This window comes from Microcebus murinus, chromosome 1 (genome assembly GCF_040939455.1).
Source record: "Microcebus murinus isolate Inina chromosome 1, M.murinus_Inina_mat1.0, whole genome shotgun sequence".
Lineage (NCBI taxonomy): Eukaryota > Metazoa > Chordata > Mammalia > Primates > Cheirogaleidae > Microcebus > Microcebus murinus.
The window spans coordinates 114,544,338-114,569,586 of NC_134104.1; the positions used below are offsets into that span (position 1 = coordinate 114,544,338).

The following is a 25,249-nucleotide window of genomic DNA, read 5'->3' on the forward strand; positions in this document are numbered from 1 at the left end:
TACTAGGGGGCATGGGCAATATATGTAACCTTAACACTTGTACCCCCCATAATATGCTAAAATTAAAAATTAAAAAAAATTTAAAAAAAAATAGCCATTACTAAGTGGCCACTATCTGGATCAGCAGTTGCCTAGATCTACTGAACTCATTTACATAAAAACCAGCTATTTAAAAACTATAAAATCTTTTCATTTTCTCTTTCATTTTCTGCATTTTTTGTTTACTCTTTAATATAATATGTATACACTTTTCAAAGGGCCACCCATCCACTAATATACACATAACCATCTCATCTCTACAATTTTTGCTTTAGGAATTCCTAATTTCTTCCTAACTAGAATATGTTATGAACATTTTGCACATGTAGAGGAAGACTGCTAAATGAAATGAATGAAATATTTTACTCTGGTGCTACTGAAGTACCATGCTTGCTTTTTACCTTTATTGGACAAATGTAATACACAAAAATCAAAATTTATAAAATAGCCATAGAAAGCAAGCTTAATTTCAAATTATGTCTAAATGTGGATATGTCTTTTCTGACACAAATGATTTCTATTTGTTCAACTACAACCAGATTGATATTGTGGTTAAGAATGCAGGCTCAAAATGGATCCCAGTTCTACTACTTTCTAAAGAAGATAACCTTCGGCAAATTAATTTTTAAATTTCACTAAGCCTCGTTTTCCTCATAAGTAAAATGAGGATAACAACAGATCTGATTCATGGGGTTGTGAGGATTAAATGAAATAGTCTATGAAAAGCAGCAGCACTGTACCGCCATAGCTGCTTTAGTAAATGTTTGCCATTTGGCCTGATGAAGGCTCCAATATATTAATAAAAGTGGGCGCTACAGCTACTTCGGGAAATTTTTCACTTTTAGATTTGGCTTGGGGAACACTAAAAAAGTTTTAACAATATTAATGAATACAAAGATGTAAACAAAAAAATATTTCCATAACTCCAAATTATTTTTAAAATATAAATGTATACCATAAGCATAAGAATTATGGTATTTTCCTAATCTAACCTAAGAACTTGTTCCAATATACTTGAAACATAGAAAATATCTATTTTATCTCACTTATTTAAAAAAAATTTAATTCACATATGGGGAAAACATGCATATTTAATTTCCACCCCCTCAAAAGCCAAATCTCCCCAAGGATTTTAATGATGTTATAAAATGTGAAATTGATGAAGCATATCAAACAGTTTCAACTGGTACTACTGGATAGGCTTTAAAACTCATAAATTTAAACTTCCTTTTGTTTGAGATATATCATGTAAGCATCTTAACTATACACACCATAAAAGTACCTACTCCAACCACATTCCATTATGGTATTTCTGTGTCCTCAGTTTGACAGGAATATCAAATTCCTTCCTGCTCTTGACCCACTTTCTGTTTGCTTTGAAATAACCACAGCACAGTGAGCTGGGTTAGATGTAGCAGTCACTTACACATTCTAGTACAACACAATCTTTTTCCCTTCCCTTCTCAGAATTTTTTAGAAGAAAGCCACTCCAGCAATATCAAATGTCACATAATCCATATACCTTATTTTTGTGATGTTTTAAATATATATCCTATGTTTCTGTACATTTCCAAGACAACTGAAAAGTTGTGTCCATGGTGGACTTTAAAAAATGCTTTCATAATATTATTTAATACTATTACACAAAAACATAAAAGTGACTTGACAAAAGGCATAGGTGGACTTTGTTTATATACCAATATGTTTACAAAAAGTTGTATAAATAAAACCCTATTTCAAAAGCAGTAAGAGATTAGGGAGCTTGTCATTTAATAACACCCACAACATACAAACAAAAATCCTCTGTAGTTAATCTTTTCACAGTGTAAACTGCCCTTTGGGTTTATATTTTGGAAGTTTGCATGGTTCTAACATTTTCTCCTGAAAATGTCCATTGTACAGCAAGCTGCATAAATTCAGAAATAGAATATTTTTAGTACTTTTTTCATGTAGGAAATAGAAGCAGTCTAAGGGCAATTTCCTATTCCTTTTATTATATGCATCACTAGAAAGCATGCTTACGTGAAGACTTTGATATGGCCATAAAAATGACCAATTTCTAGGCTTAGAAAACATGGGAAAATACTAAATACATTCCACATGGTTGCCCTGTGATTTCTGTAATTATTTTTCACTACCTTTATCTCCCAAAGGCGGCTAAGGAGCAACAAACCTTTCTCTCCATTAAAAAGCACGAACAATCAAAGGTGTTCTCTAAGTTTGGAGAAAGTTTTGGGAACTAAGGCAGAATTTCTCCAGTCCTTTCCTTATTTCGTATATCTCCACCTAGGATATTCAGATACCTACTACCAGTCAACTCACTGGCCAAGGCACCGGGCAGCCGAAACTAAATAACAGAAGGTTTTGTTTTGTTTTTTTCAAAAAAACAAAAACCAGGTGAGAGCCCAAATTACCAGGAAACTGAAGGCAAGATCATGGGATTTTCGGACTGGAAAGTCTGAAACTAGCTTCTTCGCTCCCCGAAGGAGCGAACTGAGGCCCAAGAGACATAGACCAAGTCATTCACGTGGCCGGTGGCAAGGGCAGGGCTAAAACTCTGGGGTCTGGGCTCCCACGACGCTACCTAGACACGGGACCCAACTAAGGAAGGCCACGGCCAGAGCCACCACCCCAGGTGCCGCGCGCGGAGGGTGCACCCCCAGCTCGGTACTCCCGCCCGCTCCACACTGACAGGGCAGAGGCGGTGCGGGGCTGCCCGAGTGAGGCAGCTGGCGAGGCGGGAATAGACAGACACTCGGCGCCTGAGGAAGAGGGAGTGCCCGGAGTAAGTTGAGGCAGGGGAGAAAAAGAAGGGTGTGGGGGGCAGGGGCGTCCAGAGGCGGAGAAAGGGGCCTAGCTCTCACCCTTGTCGCACGCCAGCAAGAAAAGCTTCTCATTCAGTGTGTTCTCCTCCTTCACCTCCCGCACATCCTTCAGCGCCATCACCTCGTTCGGCGACGAAGAGGAGGATGGGGAGGAAGGCAGGGAGGAGGAGGACGCTCCCGAGAGGTCCGTGCTCGGGTACAGGGCCGCCATCATCGCAGCCCATGAAGGGGGCAGGCCAGGAGACGGGGGCGGGGCCCCCACCGGCCCCGACCCCGACCCCAGCCCCGCCCCAGGGCTGGAAAAGGGATGAGTCGTTCCCACGGCTGCCTCGGCGTGAGGCCCGTTGGCCCCGAAGGGCATCGACTCCCCGCGGAACCAGCACTCGCCCTCCACTGACAGCCCCAGGTTGGTGGCGGCGCATGCGCGACCCCGAGGCCAGCGCCCCCTCCCCAGCCGCCGGCGCCCTGGCCGAGCTGGTCCGCGCCCGTCCGGGGACGACAGTGTGGCGCGCGCCAGGGCGGCAGCCGAGCGCGGGGCCGTGCCAAGAGCCGCAGGGGCCGCGCAGGGGGCGGCCCAGCCCAGGAGGAGGACGAGAGACCGGTGGGAGAGGAGCTCCAAGAGGTGCTTCTGCGCACGTTGGGATCCAGGGCTGTGGGAACCGCTGGCCCAGCTGCTCCCCGAGATGTTCGCGACTCTCTTCACGTCATCCCGTGCTCCGCTGTAGCGACGACACTAGGGCGGGGCCTGCGGCTAAGGCGGGCTTATGGTGGGCGGGGCCTGCGGCGGGGGCTGGCTCGAGGGACGCGCCCCGCCTTGCTGGTCTCCAGCCCGCTACCTCTTTTGGGGCCTCGCGCTGCTGAGAAGGTGAACCGCTAGGTCCCAGCCTCTGTCTCCACACCCAGGTTGCCGGTTTAAGGTAATTAAGTAAATATTCAGCGGTGTGTTGAGCCTCTGACGACTTAACGTTTAGTGAAAACCCCTCGTGGAATTGTCCATTTCATATTTCCGTGCACTCTGCCTGAGGCAGAAAGAACTCTCGCCACGCCTGCAGACGTGGGTTTGTTTGGGCTAGCTACCCTCGCTTCTGAAGGCTGTATTTTTTTTAACAACTCGTTTGTGATCTGAAATTGGCATAACATCCTTTATGTCACACGTTTATTCGCGTATAATTCAAAGGTACCTACTTGTAATCATTGGATAAGAACATTTATCACAATCCTTCCAGTGATTTGTTACGTTTATGAATCTGATTTTTAAAGACGGATCCATAATTTAGGCAAGAGCTGAATGAAGCTCAGTAAGTGCCACTTCCTTGAATAATTTTTAATTCCATTTTTATTTAAAGTAAATTAATCATTATACACTGTTGCTATTGTCTTCCGCCTTTAAAGGTAAGGGGGGGACTGGAAATTACAACTTTTGAATAATTCCTATTGCTTCCCACAATCAACTATATAAAAATTTAAATTGTGCCTTTAAAGCTTTAGGTTTTTAAGGCAATATATAAATTTACTTCAGAGTATCTTATATTTAAAGGAAAAACTTCCTATCCCTTTCAGGTTGATTTGTTCCATCCCTGTCCCTGCCAACTCTTTAACTCTCAAATTTCCTAAATACAACTTTCTCATCAAAGTCCTCTTTAGATCTTCTCTAAAAGGCCTTGGCAGATGCCAAGATTGCCCACTTTTCCAAACATTTTCATGTGTTTTCTTCAAAATAGTTGATAATCTATTGAGTCATTTTTGTTAACTGTCATCTCTAATAGATCACAGATCTCCATTCTGTACTGTTTAATACAGCTCCAAGTTTGTGTATTTGGTGGAATGTCAGAATTGCTCATTGTAAATTTGTGGCCAGTAAACACAGTGGTACATATTTGTATTTGTGATTTTTAGTCAGCAGCAGAACAACTCTAACCCTGATGCATTCAAAACTTAACAGTGTTAGAAGGTAAAAATTCGAATGGCTCAGAACTATTGGGAGGGAGTAAAAGAAAGGGATGGATATAGCCCTTAGATATACATATCACTTCACTTTAATCTGAAGCTTTTTCAAGTTTCTGGGCTTAGATGATTCTTTATCCAAAGGACTCCCACAGTGGGTGAATTAACCTTCAAGATTCAGGAGAATTCCAACCTACTTTAGCAGATAATCCTAGGAGGCATTCCAAAGTATTGGGTCCTGTTCCTACTTCAAAGCAAGCCATTATTGCAACTGCAACCTATTCTTCAGAAGTCTTTTGGGATCATCTCAGATGCAGACTATCCTTTCTTCCCTCTCTTTATCCAGCATAAATTTGGACATTTTAACATCACCTATGTGATCTATCAATTTATTCTGCATATGTGATATGGAGACCAGTGATAGAATTATGAACAGTGGCATGCAAGATTCAGAAGCAACATATTACTCAAAGCAACTCACCCAAACCACATGTACAAAAGAGCAGTTGCAACGCCAGTCAGAGAAGAAAAAAAAAATACAGATTTACATCTAGTCCTACAAGTAGGATAGACTCTATCTACATCTCCAGACTCTCCACCTCTCCCTCACTCCTCTCAGGCCACATTTGCCTATTTCTTTTCTATAATGCCTATGCAACGCTTCCTGCCTCAGAGCCTTTACACTTGCTCTCTCTGCTGAACACTCATAATCCAGATAGCAAATCCTTAGAGAGACTTTCCTTGACCACCCAAATTAAAATAATCTCCACTCTACTTCCCAAGTCAGTCTCTATCATGTTACCCTATTTCTTCTACTAAATTATTACTATCTAAAATTCCTGTTTATCATGTTTCTCTCCACTAGGATATAAGATACATGTGATCAGGAGACTTCTATATTTTTCTCAGCTGAATCCTCAGTGTCTGGTACTTGGATTATAACAGACAATAAATTTGTTAATGAATTAACTCAAATTATTTCATCACAAATGAAATTTTAGTAATCATATAGTTGGTTTTTAATAAAATTCTTCATATTAAAGAACAAAATAACTACCCTCACCTCCAAAGACATGATCTAATACAATTTTTTTGTTTTACTCATTTAGGAATTTTCTTTTCTGGAGAATAAGCTTATGCTAGACTAATTTTCAAGGCTATTTTTCTTCAAATGAAATAAATACTGACACATTTCTACATACACAGCATTTTTATTAAATATACTTTGTGAGAAAAGAACACCCTAAAGTGCCAAATTTCATGTAAATCAGTAAGTAAGTATAACATTGAAAAAAATCAAAGGGGGAAACATGAATTAAATAATTTCATAAAAGAACAAGAACATATCTTAATGTTCATATAAGAAAACAATCATCAAAATATAAAAGGGAAAGAAGTCTCTTATAGAATATATTTCAAAATTCCACCTGTTGATCGTTTCATTTAAAAAATTCTATTCTAGACACATGGCAGTCTCACTCTTAACAACATGTATGTTTTAATCCATGGTAGAAGGGGAATTTAGGCTACTCATTGACTCTGGTATAAAGTGACAACATTTTTCTTACACAGCAGTATTGCTCACTGGTGCTAACAGTAGAAATTGAAGGAAGTAGATTTCTAGATTCAATTGTTAACAGCAGAATCAGTCTAATACTAAAAATTCAGAAAAAAATAGGTCTCAAACTTTAGCTGTTCCCAAGTAACAAACATTAACCAAACTTTGCCAATTTGTAAGAGGCTGTGAAGAAAAAACACGTGAAAACAGTTTGTGAAATATTAGCTTTATGTTACTTTCTACTAAAGTTATTCAGTGAGCATATTCTGAATTATATAGGGTTTCAGTATAGACCTAACCTAACAAGTGACACCATAAGTAAAGTATGAAGCCAACAGAAGTGTCAATATGTCTTCGGATGGTGTAGCCGGTGTTTGGCTACAAGTATTTTGAAGGAGTCAATTGAAAAAGAACTACATGCACATTCAAGATTTATAAAAGAAATCTTCATGTATCAGATATCCACAAACTGAAATGTGTCACACATGCTGTGGGGCAAAATAAATACTTAATGGTTGGCTGATTGACCAATTATGCATACAATTTAAGAAAATCTGGGTAATTCAGATGCAAAAAATATATATGCACACATATTTCTCTAATAACATCCTACCAACATATATATGCTACACATCATAGTTAAAGCTGTATTACCAAACTAGGATATGTAAGGTATCAATCCAGTTAAAATTAAGTTTTGAGTAAAAAGCTCCTACTACTTATACAAGAGAGTGAATTTTGGGGTTTATTCAAGAATTCTCATATATAAAAAGTTTAATGTCAATGAATACTTGTCACTTTAAAATTTTAGATAATATAGAAATTTACAGAAGTGTTTTAGACTACTTTATATATTTGGAGGAAGAAAATAAAAAGAATAACCTGGATCATAACTTTGCATTTATGATCAAAAGTAAATAACACCAAAAAAAAAAGAATCAGAACACATTTCACAGCAGAACCTGAAAAAAACTTTTTTGTATTGATCTTTGCTGAACCATGAAAAACAATGAATTAGTCTTGTTTTAATAAGACTTTCAGGAAACAAAAATAATTTAATCATGAAGTATCAGCTTGATAATGAACATATTCTATTATTCAGTATTGATTGGTAAATTAACTGTTACCCAAAAGGGTTGACAAGTTCTAACTAGTATGAACAAGATACTGAATTCATTAATGAATATATAACTATTTTGAACATACAAATAATCTCTATGGTTTTATACCCACTACATTTCAGAATTCTGTAAACTGTGAGGCATTCAATGTGTTTAATGTGGCAGAAAATCATATTAAATGTTTCATTATTTTATTCTGTTCAGTCCTTTTCCCATTAAGCAAGCAAACACCGTCATAACCATCTTTGGTTTCACTTCTACGAGGTCGTCAGGTAAGGCATATATCCGGGCACCAATCTTTCGAGCAACTGAAATGGCATATCTTAAAGAGACAAGAAAAATATCTTGGTATTTGTTATCTACTGTATTTTCACTTAATATATTTTAACAAAAGGATGAAATATTTTGATAAGATTAACTTGACAAAAAGGTTAACTTTATCAGTCTTAAATCATATTCCCCATAAAAGTGTGTACTTAAAAAAAAATATGAACATGTCCTTAAGGACATAGTAGGATTTTAGAAAATCAAAGGGCCACTCTGTTCTGTTAATAATATAAACCACCAAGGCTTACTTAGCATTGTTCAGCTTGTCCTCATCAGATAAATTTTCTCTTTTGATCATTTCTTGACGAACTGCATTTGGTGCAATGGCATCTATTAAATCTAGGACAGGTAAACTAGTACTAATAGATTTATCCTAGAAAATAAAGAATAGATGAATATTCATAAACATCTTTTAATTTTCATAAATATCACACTTTTCTGGTCATAGTCATATAACTGAAAGCAATCTATAAATTTTCTTTGTACCTAATATTCAGCTTTTCTGCAAACAGCACATATAACAAACCATTTAACATATACTTTTCCTTCAGTCTTTTACAAATTATAGTGTAGAGTTGTCACCATACCTGTATAAGGTTTGTGGACAATTCCTAAAAATGCTAACTATAATATCCATTCTGTAAAAAACACATAACTTTTGAAAGGGAATAGAAGATGGATTTTTAATTAATAATTTTACAAATTCTAGTAATATTGTATTTCTTAAACCATAAATTCCTAAGCCTTAAATTTTTCAGAAAGGAAAGTGAAATAGTGGAAGGGAACTAACATTTACAAAGGCATTGTTCTTGTTGTTTTACATGTTTTATCTTATTTAAGCCACCTTTTTAAATAAAGGAATTATAATCCCTCTTTTGAAAAAGATGAAGAAACACGAAGTTCAGAAAACTCAAGTGACTGTTTACATAACCAATAAGTACAGAACTTATATTTGAACCCATTATAGTCTTGCTCTAATGTACCCAAAATTCTCTCCATTTTGAAGTTACCTCCAAGGTAACTAAATTATAGTGATAGTACATTGAAGATTAAGTCAGAAATCCTGGTCTGAATTGATTTTACCACTTACCAGTCCTTGAACAAATTATTTGTTCTCTCTCTCAGCCTGAATAGTGGCCACTCTTGCTTGCCTACCCATAATCCACTCACTCCTTACTTCTTTCTCCATCCTAACAGAATCCATATTTTTGCTCTATATCCATACCTTCCTCACATAGACATGAGCTTCAAGGAATGTTGATATCCACAACTCCAGGAGTGAACCTGAATTAGTCTGGGCTAAGCATTCTCAATGGGAACAGGAAGATAAACTTATTCCTTTTATATATAAAGTATACAGTACTTAAAAGATACACAGTATATCTCTGCATTAAAATTTCATGGGGTAGGGATGAGTGGGAAAAATGTCTAAAAAGATTCCTTAGGAGGGCAATAATTAAAAAGTTGAAAACACTGGTCTAAGCAAAATAGAGTAATCCTATCCTGTTACCACAGTTATTTAATCTGGGCCTATTTTATTTTATTTATTTATTTTTTCGAGACAGAGTCACACTTTGTTGCCCAGGCTAGAGTGAGTGCCATGGCGTCAGCCTAGCTCACAGCAACCTCAATCTCCTGGGCTCAAGCAATCCTACTGCCTCAGCCTCTTGAGTAGCTGGGACTACAGGCATGAGCCACCATGCCCGGCTACTTTTTTCTATATATATCTTAGTTGGCCAATTAATTTCTTTCTGTTTATAGTAGAGACTGGGTCTCACTCTTGCTCAGGCTGGTTTTGAACTCCTGACCTCGAGCAATCCGCCCATCTCAGCCTCCCAGAGAGCTAGGATTACAGGCGTGAGCCACCACACCTGGCCTGGGCCTATTTCAATTAGGCGATGGGAAGCCAACAACCCCTCCTGGATGTGAATGAGAGGATGTAACCTCTGTCACAACCAGCAACTATCCTATAACCAAGAGGAAAATCAGCTTTAGGGTGAAGTTGGCACATTAGATGGCAAATCAGAGATGGAAAAAAACTTGAGTCCTAAATGACAGTTTTCAATTATTGGCTAAACCAATCCTGAAGTCTGCCCTTCCTCAGGATTTCTGTTACTGTAGTCAGTACCTTTACTGTTGGTTTAAACCATTTTAAATGGGGTTTCTGTTAGTTAATGCCAAGATACACTTCACAATCTCTAAAATGGAATGTCACAGGATTCTTGGGAATATTGAAATACTAAATAGGTGGAAGCTTTGAGTATAGTTCCTAGCCAAATGTCAGTTCTTAATGAATCTCTGATAAAACAATTTGAAGCCATGTAAAAAGAGTAACAAACTGCTTTTTTGAGCCATGATCTATGAACCACTTCATTTCTTAATTTTAGAAAAATTTATATTTTTTGTTATCAGGAATCTTCATTTCATGATACAGATCTTTGGGGTAGAAGGTGGTGATGAAGGGTACAAATAATTAGGGCCCTTAAGTCTATCTGATACTAGTAATCTAGATGTGGTTTTTTGGCATCTTCTCTATGAAAATTCTCATATCTCTTTTCTCAGTGTATAGTCTGCCGACCACCTACCTGAAATATCACCTGGGGTACTTGTTAAAAGTGCAAATCTAGCCCCACTGTCAAATTAATAAGTCAGGTTATCTGTGGATAAGGCTGGGAATCTACATTTTTAGATGACTCTAATATACACCATTAGACTTTCTAAAAACAAATTTTTTAATTTTTGTTTTTTTTTTTTTGTGAGACAGGGTCTTGCTTTGTCACCCAAATGGGAGTGCAGTGGCATGATCATAGCTCATTGCAACCTCCAACTCCCAAGCTCAAGCAATCTTCCTGGCTCAGCCTCCTGAGTAGCTAGGACTACAAGTGTACAACACTGCACCTGGCTAATTTTTTTAAAATATTTTGTAGAGACAGAGTCTTACTATATTGCCCAGGTTGATCTCAAACTCCTAGCCTCAAGCGATCCTCCCACCTCAGCCTCCTAAATTATAGCATTACAGGTGTGAGCCACTGTGCCCAGCATAATCTTAATATTTATATCATGCTAAATATAAAATTTCTATGGGCTTACCTTTTATAGATTTTTGTGATGATTTAAAACATACAAGTACCTTGTCTAGTTGTGTGATATTTTGATTACTTTGGTATTTTATTTGGTATTTTAAATATTTCTTCATTTAGATCTAGGAAATAAGTAATTTTTCCACCTATTTCCTTACAGTTCACCTTGAGAAAAGCTACTGAGTTGAATGAAAAATTTAAGTTTCTAAAGATATCAGATCTCTTATCCTCTTGTTTCCAAACAGGCCTATCTGTCAACTCCTCTGGTTTGTACATTATCAATGAAAGACATTTTACTTTTGCAAAGGGGAAGGAGTTATAGTGAAAACCCTTAGTTTAGTACATAATTACTTTATATCTTTTTCTTTACCTGGAAAAGTTACTTAATAGTAAGAACTAAATAAATATTAATTTGTTCCTAAATATTTTTTACCATATGATTTAATTATATGCTTATTTTCAAAAATCAAAGTGCAAATGCATGTAATTTTAATATAACAATTTTAAAAAGTAACTGCCAATTAGAGAATTTTATAATACACCCCCATTGGGTTTTACATTTTTAAGTTGTGTTTTATGTTTAAAACAGAAGGAGAGGCCGGGCGCAGTGGCTCACGCCTGTAATCCTAGCACTCTGGGAGGTCCAGGTGGGAGGATCGCTCAAAGTCAGGAGTTCAAAACCAGCATGAGCAAGAGCAAGACCTCGTTTCTACTAAAAATAGAAATAAATTAATATTTATTTCTAATAAATATTAGAAATATATATACTAATATATATATATATGCAAAAAATTAGGCGGGCATGGTGGCGCATGCCTGTAGTCCCAGCTACTTGGAAGGCTGAGGCAGAAGGATTGGTTGAGCCCAAGAGTTTGAGGTTTCTGTGAGCTAGGCTGATGCCACGGCCCTCACTCTAGCCTGGGCAACAAAGTGAGACTCATCTCAAAAAAAAAAAAAAAAAAACCAGAAGGAGACAAATCATGGACTGAAAATTACTTTTTTTTTTTTTTAAATAAGCAACAACAAAAACTCAGTGTCATTAGGTCCTTATAAGATAAAAAAGGGTAAAAAAGCACTTGATCTAGGACTCAGGCAACACCTCTGCCAGTATCCATCTGTCCTGTTAAATCCACTTTGGGCTTTAGTTTTTGGTAAAAATGAGAAGATTGAATTTATCAATTTCTGATATTTCTTCTACTTTACATGTTATTAAACAGGCAAAGAGAGAAAAAGGCAAAAGAGAAAAAAAGATGGGTAGATATCTCTTAGCATAGCTTGATATTCATCTGTTTGCACTTTATTTCACTAAAAAAATACAAATTGTTGGTTTTTCACATATAATAAAATCACAAACACAAGGTATGAATGAATATGTACAAGCAGACATGCTTATTTATAGTTAACAGTAGCTTGCATGCAAAAGCAAATACAATGGAAATGCATGACAATTAGTGAGTATGTATGTGTAGATTACATTTTGGGTACTTTATGAATCATCCACAAATGCTCAGAAGTGAGTGTTAAGTGCCATTATGAAGCCAGATGACAAGATTTTTTTTTCCTACCAGTTTTCTCAATTCCCACTTGAATCGGTTTGGCTGGCTCTGCTATGCCTTGGGAATGATGTCAATACAATTCTGAGACTGCTGCTAGGGAGCACAAAACATTATAGGTCCTATATAAACAATGGCTTTTTATCTTTCTTTTACATTTGACAATTGGATTTTTTTTGGCTCTATTCTATTAATATTTCTTTTTAAAGATTAGATTACCAGACTCTGATGATATTAACCTACATTTATACTTAATGGGACAATCAAAAATATAAGAATTCAAACTGCATATATCTAGTTTATACATGCCAAATAATTACTATTTCTAAACTCATAGATTATATGTTTCTGAGATATAACATTAATGTAATTCTGAGCCTAACCAATGTAATTCCCAATAAAAATTCCCTCCAAAACTTAAAAAAAAATTCAATATTCTTGATTACCTTGAAGCTGGAAATAGAAGTATTTTTGTTTGCACTTTTAAGAGTCTGATTGACCCACTTAATAATAATTTCATCATTTACTTTTTCACCCTCTCCAAGATCTGATAACACATTCAATGTGTACCTGTAACAGAAAGGATGTATACTTAAGAATGAAAGAGGTAAAATTTGCTTTCACATCATTTATATCAATATTTAGATACATATTTAAGAAATAGTTCAGTTCTAATAAATATTTCTAATTTTAGTCTGGCATTTGCACTTGGTTACATTCCAAAGTTACAAGCTCACTAATTAGAAACAAAAAACTACTATATGGTATTTTAAAAATTTAAAACAACTCCATACAAAGCCATTTTTAAAAGGCATTAATAAAAGTGACATGTTCCTAGATACTGACCCATTTTTTTCATAAAATATAATTTACAAAAATATGCAACAGTAAAATCCTTTAAAAATTAAAATATTTTGCATTGTATATTCCTTCTAGCTTCATTATTCTTCAAAAATAGCTAAAAGTTCAGTTCAAATGACTCATTGAAGGAAACTGACAGTGTTGCTATAAACATATCAGCCTTTACCTTCTCATCAGCTGCCATACCAATGCCAGAGTAAGTGTTGCGTTCCCTTCATTTAGATCTTGCCCAGCAATGCCAACCAAGGAGAATTTGGCCTTATTCTTCCCAAGTTCCACTGCATAGTTACAGTTTTCAATCTATAAGTAAATAAAAGTTTTAGTATAAAAACAGATTTTTTGAAAACGTATCTACTGAATATGATAGCCTAGTTCAGTCCTTTGAAAAATAATTATGGTGCTATCTTAAATTATATGACCAAATTTCATTTCATAATAACCTACTGGTAGCAAAGAAATAATTGTTCTCAGCTGAAGATATCAAAGTACTGAGGGGTTAACCTACATAGAGGAACAACTAGCTAGAAAGGTGTAAGATCCCCTCCAGTCTAATAACCTTTACTATCCAAGATTACACAGCTTATTAGTGGCAAATCTTTGACTAAAAATCTAGGTTCCTGCATTCCATTAATAGAAGTGTAATAGATTATGTTTTGTTTAAAGTTAAAGAATAGAGAAGTAATTATTCTATTAAGAATCTAATTTCATCTCCCATATTCTTTACCAGATCTCACTATTCCTCTGAAATTCAGCTTTTGCCCACCTTTTTCAACAAGAGGCTGCTAATGATCTATCCCTTGTTTGAACTCATAAGAATGCTTTTTTGTAATACTTATTGCACCATCTTCTGCTTAGCCTTTTGTGCATTTTCTTTTGGCAACCAGAGTATAAGCTCCTTTTAAAGGACAAAAACTTTTACATGTATAAATATATATCAAACTCTCCCCAACTCAGGACCCACCATAGTGCCCTGTCTACAGAAGAATCTGATACAAAAACACCAAGTAAATTATTTACCTACCTACCTACCTACCTATTTCTAGTGATATAAGCCCAATTAAGTCCTTTCTCTAGTAAATGTTTTGACTACCCTGGCTGGCCTCTATAGAGGTTTCTTATCTCTATCATCTAGTACTATACTTATTATATCAGGACTTATATAAATTCTTACATATCTGAGCCTTTTTGCTCTAGTGAAATTGTAAGCTCTCATAATCTTGTAATATCACCAGTAAGAAAAAAGTGCTTACTAAATACTTTTTGGAATAAAGTAAACATTGAATTAAGAAAAACAGAATAACTGGTATCTCTTAATTGTCTCTCCCTGGTTAAGGACCATTACAAAACAATACAACCTGAGATACACATTTTTTTTTCTAAGAATGAGAAAATATTTCCAGGAAAGATGATAAAGAGATCATACAAATAAAAGAATTTGTACAAGTTAAACAGATACTGTTCTTATAAAAGAGAATCCAAATTCCCAAAGTTCAGTTTGTTACAAATAAAAATGCAAGACGATCCTTTGAACCTGCTGTAATATCTGCCTGGTTCACTTCATAAATTAAAATCTTTGATATGTATTCATTTTTTAAAAATGCCAGGAGAAACTGGGAACAGTAGTGCATGACTGTAGTGCCAGCTATTTGGGAGGCTGAGGCAGGACAATTGTTTGAAGCCAGGAGTTTGAAGCTGCAGTGCTCTACGATTGTGCCTATGAACAGCCACTGCACTCCAGCCTGGGCAACATAGTGAGACCCTGTCTCTAAAACGTAAAAAATTGAAAAAATTCAAGTAGATAATACTCCAAATTTTTTTTCTAGTAGTCATTGTAAATTATGTTTAGCCTGTTTAATAGGAATATATACTGTGTTTATCCAAAAATAAGACCTACCCATAAAATAAGCCCTAGCAGGATTTCTAAGCATTTGTGCAATATAAGCTGTACCCTGAAAATAAGACCTAGTGATGGGCGTGGCTACACAGTGTATCTGCACAACCCATGCATTTCGTCGCAGAGCAGTAAAGTAGATGAACAGCCCTTCTCATCTGCCCTATTGTGACAGCTACTATCCCAGAGGTGACCGGAAAGGTGCAGGCAGCCCCACCAACAAGGTAGGCTCCCCCTGTCTGGTCCCAGCCATCCTGTGCGTGCTGCAAACTGAGGCTTTGAGGGGAAGGTCTCCTCAGGGAAGTGAGGATCAGGATGCTCCACTTTAGGTATTGTGTGTCCCCAGGGGGAAGAAGGAAAGCTGTGGCTGCCATTTTACTCAGCACTGTAGGCCTCTCTCACCCCCCATAAACACCAGGGGATAGGGGAAAAGCTTCAGCAAGCAGTCTCCTACTGAGCCCAGAGAGAATAACACACCCCTGAAGATAAGCCCTAGGGTGTTTTCTTGAGGAAAAATAAATATAAGACCCTGTCTTATTTTCAGGGAAACACGGTACTATAGGAATGTATATAATTTTTAAAAATTGAATTTTTATGAAAAATAACATCTCGAAAATTGTGTAACTGTGTTAACAGGAGAGAGAAAAAACAGCATATTTTCCATGGACACCCATGTCAATGGGAGAATTTTCTAGCAAACTGCAATAATCACTTATGTATAAAATGTGTTTCAATGAAGGGCCATATGCTTTATTGTCAGTTTGACCAAAAGTCCTAAGGGAGATGATGGTGAGAAGGGAGCTCAAGGTTGCTAGTGTAGAGGCCTAAGAAGATGTTGATATAAATGACAAGCAATGAAAGGGAAACTGGATATAGGTGCTAACATAAGGGAAAGGATGTGTTCTATTTGTTGGCAACATTTGGTTTCAAATTTGGCAGAACACCTCTAAAGAGGTACCAAACTAGAGAAAGAATGAGAAATTAGGTTCCTAGAAGTAACCTACAAACCTACCATGTTTATGGTAGCATAGGATGAATATCCCTAATCTGAGAAGCAAAAATCCAAAATACTCCAAACTCTGAAACTTTTTGAGCACTGACACTAAAGGAAATGCTCATTGGAACATTTCAGATTTCAGATTTGGATAAGGTATGTTCAACCAGTATATTGCAGATATTCCAAAATGCAAAATAATCTGAAATCCAAAATACTTCTGGTCCCAAACATTCTGGATAAAGGATATTTATTCTGTTCTTTAAAAATGGATCTACTCACTGAGAATGTAAGTATAGAAATTAAGAGTTTTGGGCCAAGAACTGAACCTTGGAAATACTAAATTGTCAAGCTAAAAGATGAAGAACCTATGAAAGGTAAAAATGAACACAAAGAAAAAATTGAAAAGTACAGTTTTACAGAATTAATGAGAGAAATGACTACTGGGCACTTCAAATACTTTGCACAAAAATGAAGCTTAGATCATTTGCACAATAAGAATTACACAATGGGACACAAGGTTCCAAGTGAAAAGAAATACTGAAAAAATAATGAAGAAAGTTTTACTTTTTTTTTTTTTTTTTAAATTGCCCAGGCTAGTCTCAAACTCCTGGACTCAAGAGATCCTCCCTGCCTCAGCCTGCTAAGTAGCTGGGACTATAGGCACTACCATACCCAGCTAATTTTTTTTAAATTTTTTAGAGATGGGGTCTCACTCTGTTGCCTAGGCTGAAAAAGACTATTTTAATGGTGCGGCTTTATGAACTTTGTAAGTAAAGGAAAGTGATGTCTATTGATGATTGAGCAAATTCCATAAAATAATTCCCTGTGATATGTCATGAAAGTACTACTTCTTCATTTTTTAAATATCTTGAATGTATTTCAGATTTTATGTTTCATTCTATAAACAGTATTAGTTGAAAGGAAGCATTCTGCATATGATTCATTTGTGACATTTTGTAACTAACATAAAATTCCAGGTATAATGAATGGTTCAATATCTGTTTTCTTGTTACATTTTGCATCTGAAATTTTAAAGGAAAAACTTACATGAAATCAACAAAATTTTCTGAATTCTACTCCCATGAAAAGAATTATAGGAAAATCAAATGAAATTAAAAATGCAGGCAGTCCAACCACTAGAAATGTTGAAAAATACGAATATAAATCTCTTATAATTATACCATTTAACTACTTTTAATATTATGATGTATTTCCTTTTTGTTGTTTGGTTTTTTGATACAGGGTCTCACTATGTCACCCAGGCTGCAGTGCAGTCGCGTCATGATACATAGCTCACTGAGACCTGAAACTCCTCGGCTCAAGTGATCCTCCCACCTCAGCCTCTCCCCAATATCTGGGACTAGAGACTCATGCCACAACACCTGGCTGATTTTTCTATTTTTTGTAGATACAGGGTCTTGCTCTTGCTCAGGCTGACCTTGAACTCCCGGGCTCACGCAATCTACCTGCCTTGGCCTCCCAAAGTGCTAGGATACAGGCATGAGCTGCTGTGATGTATTTCCTTTTAAAAGTCTTTTTAAAGCTTTTTTTTAAAATTACCAAGTCTATAAATACATGTTCATTCTAGAAATATGGAAGAATGACTAGAATTCCACTTTGCATCTGTGTGTTTTGTGTATTTTAAACAAATTAGATTCATATCATGTACGTATGCAATTTCGTATCCTGCTCATTTCCATGTCACTGTTACTAAAGCAATGGCACATTTTACTTCATCTTACAGGTATATCAATTTATTAACCGTTTATTAAACAACTAAATTGTTTTCTTTTTTGTTCTGTAAACATCGCTCTGATTAGCATTTTGCCATACAACTTGTTTTTCTGGTTTTTCATCAGGGCAGATGAATAGAAGTGAAATTATTAGGTCAAAGGATTTTTTGAAGATTATTGACATGTATTACCAAACTGATTTTAGAAAGATTTCCTCTAACATTAGATGTAGTGCAATAGTTTGTTTTAAATTGCATTTCTTTATTGTGGGTGAAAAGTTTTTTGTATGTGTATTATTCATTATTGTTTCTTCTTCTGTAAACTGTTCAGCCATGTTGTGTTCCCTTTTTGCTATCATTATTTCAGTAGCTATTCAGTTGTCTTCCTTAGAACTCATAATATTCACTTTTGTTTATGCTGCACTGTATTGTAGTTGTTTGTGACATATGTCCGTAGTTTCTTTAACGCTTCCTGAGGACCACCTCCATGCCTTGTACTTTTTTATATCTTGCATAGCACTCTGTACAGGTAATAGGTAATTGATAAATATCCATTGAATAAATGAGTGATAACCAATAAAAATTCAGCAAGTTATTGAAATTATAAAATAAGAGTACAATGATGGTATATCTCAATGAATATTAAGTACTACAACTTGCTAAAGATGAAAGTAGTTATATAAAGTGACTGAGGGGACTGCATTCATCTTTCCAAACATTTATTAAAGCAAACTTGTAAAAAGGTTATTAAACTTAACACATTTTGGTATGGGGACAGACCATACTTTACCAAGCCTTATGAAACTTTTTTAGCATTTCTAGTGGTTGGACTGCCTGCATTTTTAATTTCATTTGATTTTCCTATAATTCTTTTCATGGGAGTAGAATTCAGAAAATTTTGTTGTCTATTTTATATGAGAATAACAATAATATTATCATGGTCATCATTTCATTCACCTTCTTCATGTTTCCTCCAAGAGCTGGATACGGAGGTTTGTTGACATGGCTCCAGTTAACTGGCACTCGGATCATTTCATAGAGCTGAAAGATCACTAAAGCATCGGCAAGGTCACTAAAACAGGAAGGAAAAGTGGATAAAGGAGGAGTAAGTGTTAATACTACCTAATTTTATTAAGTACACTGAAGATGAACTTAAATCTTTAAAAATAAGGTCATTTGATGCTTAAGAATGACAGGACAGGACAGGCATGGTGGCTCACGCCTGTAATCCTAGCTCTCTGGGAGGCTGAGACAGGTGGATCACTCAAGGTCAGAAGTTCGAAATCAGCCTGAGCAAGAGTGAGACCCCGTCTCTACTAAAAATAGAAAGAAATTAATTGGCCAACTAAAAATATATAGAAAAAATTAGCGGGGCATGGTGGCACATGCCTGTAGTCCCAGCTACTCGGGAGGCTGAGGCAGAAGGTTCGCTTGAGCCCAGAAGTTTGAGGTTGCTGTGAGCTAGGTTGACACCACGGCACTCTAGCCAGGGCAATAGAGTGAGACTCTGACTCAAAAAAAAATAATGACAGGACATATCAATTTGACCCAGAATTTCCAATCTAAGAATCTGTCCAAAATTTTTTCATAAATAGTTACAAAGATAAATATATAGGGACATTCACTACCACATTATTTATAAATTTGCAAACAAATGCCTGGCAGTAGGGGACTATTGAATAAATTATTCATACTATGAGCTCCTGGGCCCTCATTAGACATAATAAGGTAGATATCTATGTACTGATATGAAAAGCTTTGCAAGACATGTTAAGTTTTAAAAAGCCAAGTGGCAGAACACTTCATACAGTTTGATCTCATTTACTTTTTTAAAAATTTAGAGTCAATGTATTTATATACCTATATGTGCTAAGGAGTATTAATAGCGATTACCTGTGGGCAGGAAAAGTGGAAAATGAGAAAGGTAGGGAGAAATTATGTTTTATTTTATTCTACATACTTATATATTTCCTGAAACTTGTATAGTGAAAATGAGTTCAGTATTACTTATATATCATGATTTTTAAGTACTTTTTAAAAATAATTATAAGAAAATCACCATAGCTACTCAGTAGGCAGCTGTTCATGTTCAATAATGAGAGTTAAGAGGAGGAACTGATCAAGTAGGAATTCTCGAAGTAAAAATACTATTTGGATTCAGAAAAATATGTTCTGGGAAGCTTAAAGTATGTCTGTACAGTCTTTTCAATTCTGTTTGCCAAGGACATAATGCAATAGCAGTTGATCTTTTAAATTGCTAGCTCCGTGATGTATTATGTGGCTTTTCTCCTCCAACAGCTTATGCACTAAGTTATGTTTTGCTAAGGTTCATATTAAAGTTACTTTACTTACATTCTCTGAGCACACATCATATGGCAGTGAAGGGGGCTAGGCCTAATGCTGAGTGATGGAGGGAAAAAGTCTAATATGAAGGTACTTAAGATCTGATTAGGTTATCTGTAAGCAAATGGAACATTTTATATTAAAAAAAGAATCACTAAAATTTTGTATAGGTTCTAGAATCTTATCTGTTTCACAGATTTTTCTTTTTTTACTTTAAATGAATTCATTCTTATTCCTGTGTAGTGTGGTATTGTTGTTTGTGTTTTGTAAATAGGAAAACCAAGGCCCAGAGAGTTGAAATGATTTCCAGAGACTTCAAAATTAGTTCCAGAATGAACTGGTCATAGAAAAACTCTATGACTAATAGTTCTTGAAATATATTTAGTAACTTGTTTAGAGAAGAGACTTTTCAATGAAAAGCAATATAAATTATTCTAGTTGCTTTGATATGGGCTGGGCATACTATATGTGGGAAGCTAAAAGTGTTTAGAGGTAGGTTTAGGAATATGACCCAGACACAAATTCATGGACATGTGGTTCTAGTGCTAACCATTAAATAGATATCCGGCTATTTTCTATATCCAATGGTTCTCTTTAAGGTTATGTTATTTTTGAGAATTTTCTGAAAGTAACAGTCTCTTTCAGGAAAAAAATTACATGTGCCTAGAAGCCTTGTGCTAGCATTTCAAGATTGAGGTAACTATAATCAGATATCTTTAACTAAAAGATTTGGTCAATTCTTTTTTCCACTATTAACTGTAGAGAACTCTAGTGTTCTTGACGTTTCTGAAATAGTAATCATAAGTTTCAACAAATCTTAATCTAGTTTGAACTTACTCTTTAATTATAGAAGAAATACAACATGCTCATTGTAAAAAAAACTGGAACCATATTTAAGTTAATAAAATTAAAAATAAGTCTCGTGACCATTCTCCACTCCTGCTACCAAGGTTGCATACTTTGTTATGTACCTCTCCAGATTTTCTTTAAAAATTCATATACAAATAGCTACACAATCTTTAAACAAAATGAGACCATATTAGACCTATTATTCTTTTCTCTCTTTTATGTATTATATTCTTTCACATCAATTCATAAAGATCAAATTCCTCCTCACCTCCAATATTTGAGTTTTAACTGCCCTGCTACTATAACAGGAGCTCCATTCTAATTGATGTACATCTCTTCTCCTTTTGCTGGAATTTACACATTCTTTAAGAGCTTTATAAATATGGATCACATCAAAGCCAGTTACCATAATAAGACAAACTGGTTTTAAATTTTAAAGACTATTTTGAGTGTACACCAAGGAGCAGAAATTACTGCATCATAAAACCTCAGCCAGTGAACTTGGTCTGTTGTGACATTAATCTTCAGTTCATATTTAAATAAGAATTTAGTTAATCTTCTTTAAGGAGTTTCCTTGATATGTAAATTATTAATAGATTTAGTTAATTAGACCTTTTTAAAAAAATTTTAACTAACTGAAATTAAGTTCTTTTGAATTTTTTTCAAGGCAGGCTGATAGAATGTATAATAAAGAGAGAAGAAAGGTTTCCTCTTATCCACACTTATTAGAAAGACATTATTAGCACTACCAGACAGCCCAGGAAATGATTTACTAAAATATTTTCTTAGCCCTACCAATGTTATTAATATGTTGTCATTTTTAAACAAGAAAGAATGAGATCAATAATAATAATTACTCAGAGAAAACCAGTCATTTCAACAAATTAGAAATATACACAAAAATTATGGCATATACACAAAAATATGGAATAATTAGGTTTTGGCAAAAATAAATGAAAAAGTAACTTATAATGAAAAATACTGATAGAATAATAAGAATAATTAATCAAGTATTAACTGTTATTCTAATCTATTAAAGTTGAAGTAATTTTCATAATCAATATCTATTAGAATAAGGAGTCTTTACTGATTTATTTATATAACAAAAATTATAACTACTATTATATTCTTATTTTTAAGTAATAGCTTTCTTTTAAAATCCACTGTATTGCCAGTTTCTAGCATTCTGAAACTCTAAAAGTTGGCTAAAATTTTTATGATTTGAGAAAATATCCTCATGCAAAAAACATACTACAGTTTGAAACTTGAAAAGTTAGACCCTGACAATAAAACTGAAACAAAATATATACCTGTACAAATGATTAATATATGGGTTGACTCCCAAGGAATTCATCCAGTTCCGAAATGTCCTCTCTTCCTTGCTCTCTCCTAGAGTAGACACAAGTTCACATTGATGATTCGGGACAAAAAGAATCAGGAACTATATATTAAACCATTCTGGTAGGTACAAACTAGTCATATAAACTTTGCCATGGTTCTTTAGATACTATAGTTTCTTTAGGAAAAAAAAAAATCTCTCACTGCCAAAGTCACATTCTTTCCCACTGTCTAGGAAGCCTCCATTTGCTCTAGATACTTCCTTCTAGATTCTCTCATTTAATGTCTGTAAACTACTGAGTCACACACAGGTTTCTCTGTCTAGAAACGTAACAGATAAGCTTATGTGGTCAGTTATGAATAGATGCAAAAGGGACTGGCTAGACATTAATAAAACAAAATCTTTTAGCAGTCAGGGTAACATCAGCACATTAAACAGAAATAGAAAAGCTCTACCTCGTTGCCCATGCAGTGTTTCTAAATTTGTACAGATTATGGTTTCACACAGGAAAGTTTCTGGCTCACAAATCTGTACTTTAATTATATCAAATGATGAAAGGAGAGAGGATTATAGGTAATATAAAGACAAGCAATGAAGGGGATGTAACTGTTTTCCAGGCTTACAAAGTTATTTTAGATTGTCACTACTGAAAATACATAAGGAAGACAGAGCCCACATGGGTGCTAAGAGAAAAACACATTTCATAATAGTAAGTTCCTGGACATCAAAGATCACCTCAGCGAGGTAACTCCTGCAGGCACTAGTATTTCACCTATGATAACCCTACCTCCCTGAGTATTCCCTTCATAGCAGTGCTTATATCATCTATAAGGGAAATGGGTTATGGTGCACCATAAAGTGGGCAGGGATGTGGGTTCTTCCTGCCACGTCTGCCTTCTAATAATCTCTTGATTGCAAATAGTCCTACATGACTATAATATTGTTTGTTCTTCAGCAAAGTTAGGGCACAATGGAATGGCCTAGTCTGTAATTTTTCACCAAACTCCTGAAACTGAAATATTTACACCATTCATCACTTCTAAGTCATAGGCAAGTTCAGGTCACTCTCTATACTTTGGCCTAAGTGAGACTCACAGAACAATTTGACACATAAATCTATAACCATCTGAGCTCTCAGGGCCCATTCCTATAGACCCATCCTTACAGTCCTCTTCATTCTAAGTGCCACAGATAGTACAAACCTGCACACCAAGAATGGGAAACAAAACCTTGTCAGATCTAAAGGATTCTGTTATTTGTGCCAAGTGTTTAGGAAATAAACTGCCCACAGTATTTTCATGTGGTTTTCAATGCCATTATCTAATGGCTTTCCCAGAATCAGCTTTAATTCTTGCTCTGTTATTTTACATCGCCATATAATTTGCTTAAATTTTATTCCCTCTGGTCTGCACTAAACGTAACTGATCAGTCTGTTGTATCTGCCACAACCATTTTATAATCTACATGAGAATCTTTTTTGAAAAGAGCCAAGTTAAAATTAAGTATTTCTAGACTCCATGCCTGCCTTGTTTGTACGAGTTATTAAACAAGTGCAAATTAAATCTGTGTAACAAAGTAACATAAATATAAGCATAGTATGATTAATAGCTTGATGCATGTGACTTAGATTTACCTTTTAGTTGTTTTTCTGTTACTATCTGTTATAATGCTGTATATATAAAAATTTGCTAGTAATTAGAGAATTTTTACATTATTTCCAGCTAGGAAAATCCAAATTATGTCTTAAAATTATAAAGATCGAGTGTCACAATGGCTTAATTTTTAATTAAAATATCCAGATTCTATTGAACTTCATATAGTGAATAATATCTAAAAAGATAATAAACTTGCATTTTGATTGAGTTCTGAAACTATCTTCAGAGACTCATATTTCTTCCTATTGTTCTCAACTAATTTTATAATTATCATTTTAATTTTTGATACCTAGAAAGTAAAATAGATTTTATAAGTGAGCATTTATTTATCTGATACCATTTCAAGATGTCTTGGTAAATAAATGCTCTAAGCTAGAAGCACTATGCATTTTTGCAAGAGCCATGGTAAAGCATTACAAAAACATATGTATTCCAGATTGGAAAATGTTGTTTGGATTACAGACAACTAAAGCAATCTTAGAAGTAAGATCTTAAATGCTGATATGCAACATAGAAAGAACTATAAAACATTCCTTTCATTTGCAGGGTCAAATTGACCTCTACAAATAATAAAAGTTCTAATAAAAATAACAAATATATTAAAAGTAGGCTACTAAGAGGGGAAAAAAAAGAACTAACATTTAACACTTGCTAAATGTGCTGTGATGTATTAAGTGCTTTCTTCCTCCTGACCACTAATAAATACTGTATGTTAAACCCCTTCATTCATGATCACATTTAACTTGCCCTGTTACTCTTCAAAATAAGTATTATTAGTCCTGCTTTATACATGAGGAAGCCAAGGCTCACAGAAGTTACTCAGAAATTAAATGGTAGAACTATGATTTGAACAAAGTCTTTCTAATTCTGTGGCCTTTGTACTTTCAGTCATCACAAATGAATTCTGAGATGATCTCTCGATACATAGCCCACATATTTGGCTCAATTTGATATAAAGATTTAATATCTAATTGGGCTTTTAATTTTAATTCTCTAAAGGTAAAATTCTCTGCCATTGAGGACATACTAATATATGAATTTGGGATGTGATATGGTCAAGCTTCAAATTTCATGGTTATATAAAAACACAAATTTACAGAGGAAAATATTCCAATGACAGTCAAAGTCCAATAAG

The 25,249-nt window shown here is 35.3% G+C and overlaps 2 protein-coding genes across 5 annotated transcripts in view; both read right to left on the reverse strand.

Moving 5' to 3' along the window:
- Positions 1–3,597, reverse strand: part of TRPC1 (transient receptor potential cation channel subfamily C member 1) — a 74,169-nt gene extending 70,572 nt beyond the window's left edge. For 2 of the 3 annotated variants that reach the window (XM_076004913.1, XM_012762383.2), the window contains exon 1: positions 2,904–3,596. In XM_076004913.1, coding sequence (XP_075861028.1) covers positions 2,904–2,936 — 33 coding nt within the window. In that variant the 5' untranslated portion in view covers positions 2,937–3,596. Of the gene's footprint in view, positions 1–2,903 lie in introns of all 3 variants that reach the window. The other variant, XM_012762382.2, reaches the window with a different exon arrangement.
- A 2,316-nt stretch (positions 3,598–5,913) lies between these two features.
- PLS1 (plastin 1) overlaps positions 5,914–25,249 on the reverse strand; it is a 108,220-nt gene continuing 88,884 nt past the window's right edge. Inside the window, exons 11-16 of one of the 2 annotated variants that reach the window (XM_012762378.2) lie at positions 22,431–22,509; positions 18,886–19,000; positions 13,475–13,608; positions 12,894–13,017; positions 8,063–8,187; positions 5,914–7,809 (exon numbers count right to left, since the gene is read on the reverse strand). In XM_012762378.2, the coding sequence (XP_012617832.2) occupies positions 7,674–7,809; positions 8,063–8,187; positions 12,894–13,017; positions 13,475–13,608; positions 18,886–19,000; positions 22,431–22,509 (713 nt within the window). In that variant the 3' untranslated portion in view covers positions 5,914–7,673. The remainder of the gene's footprint in view (positions 7,810–8,062; positions 8,188–12,893; positions 13,018–13,474; positions 13,609–18,885; positions 19,001–22,430; positions 22,510–25,249) is intronic. The other variant, XM_012762380.3, reaches the window with a different exon arrangement.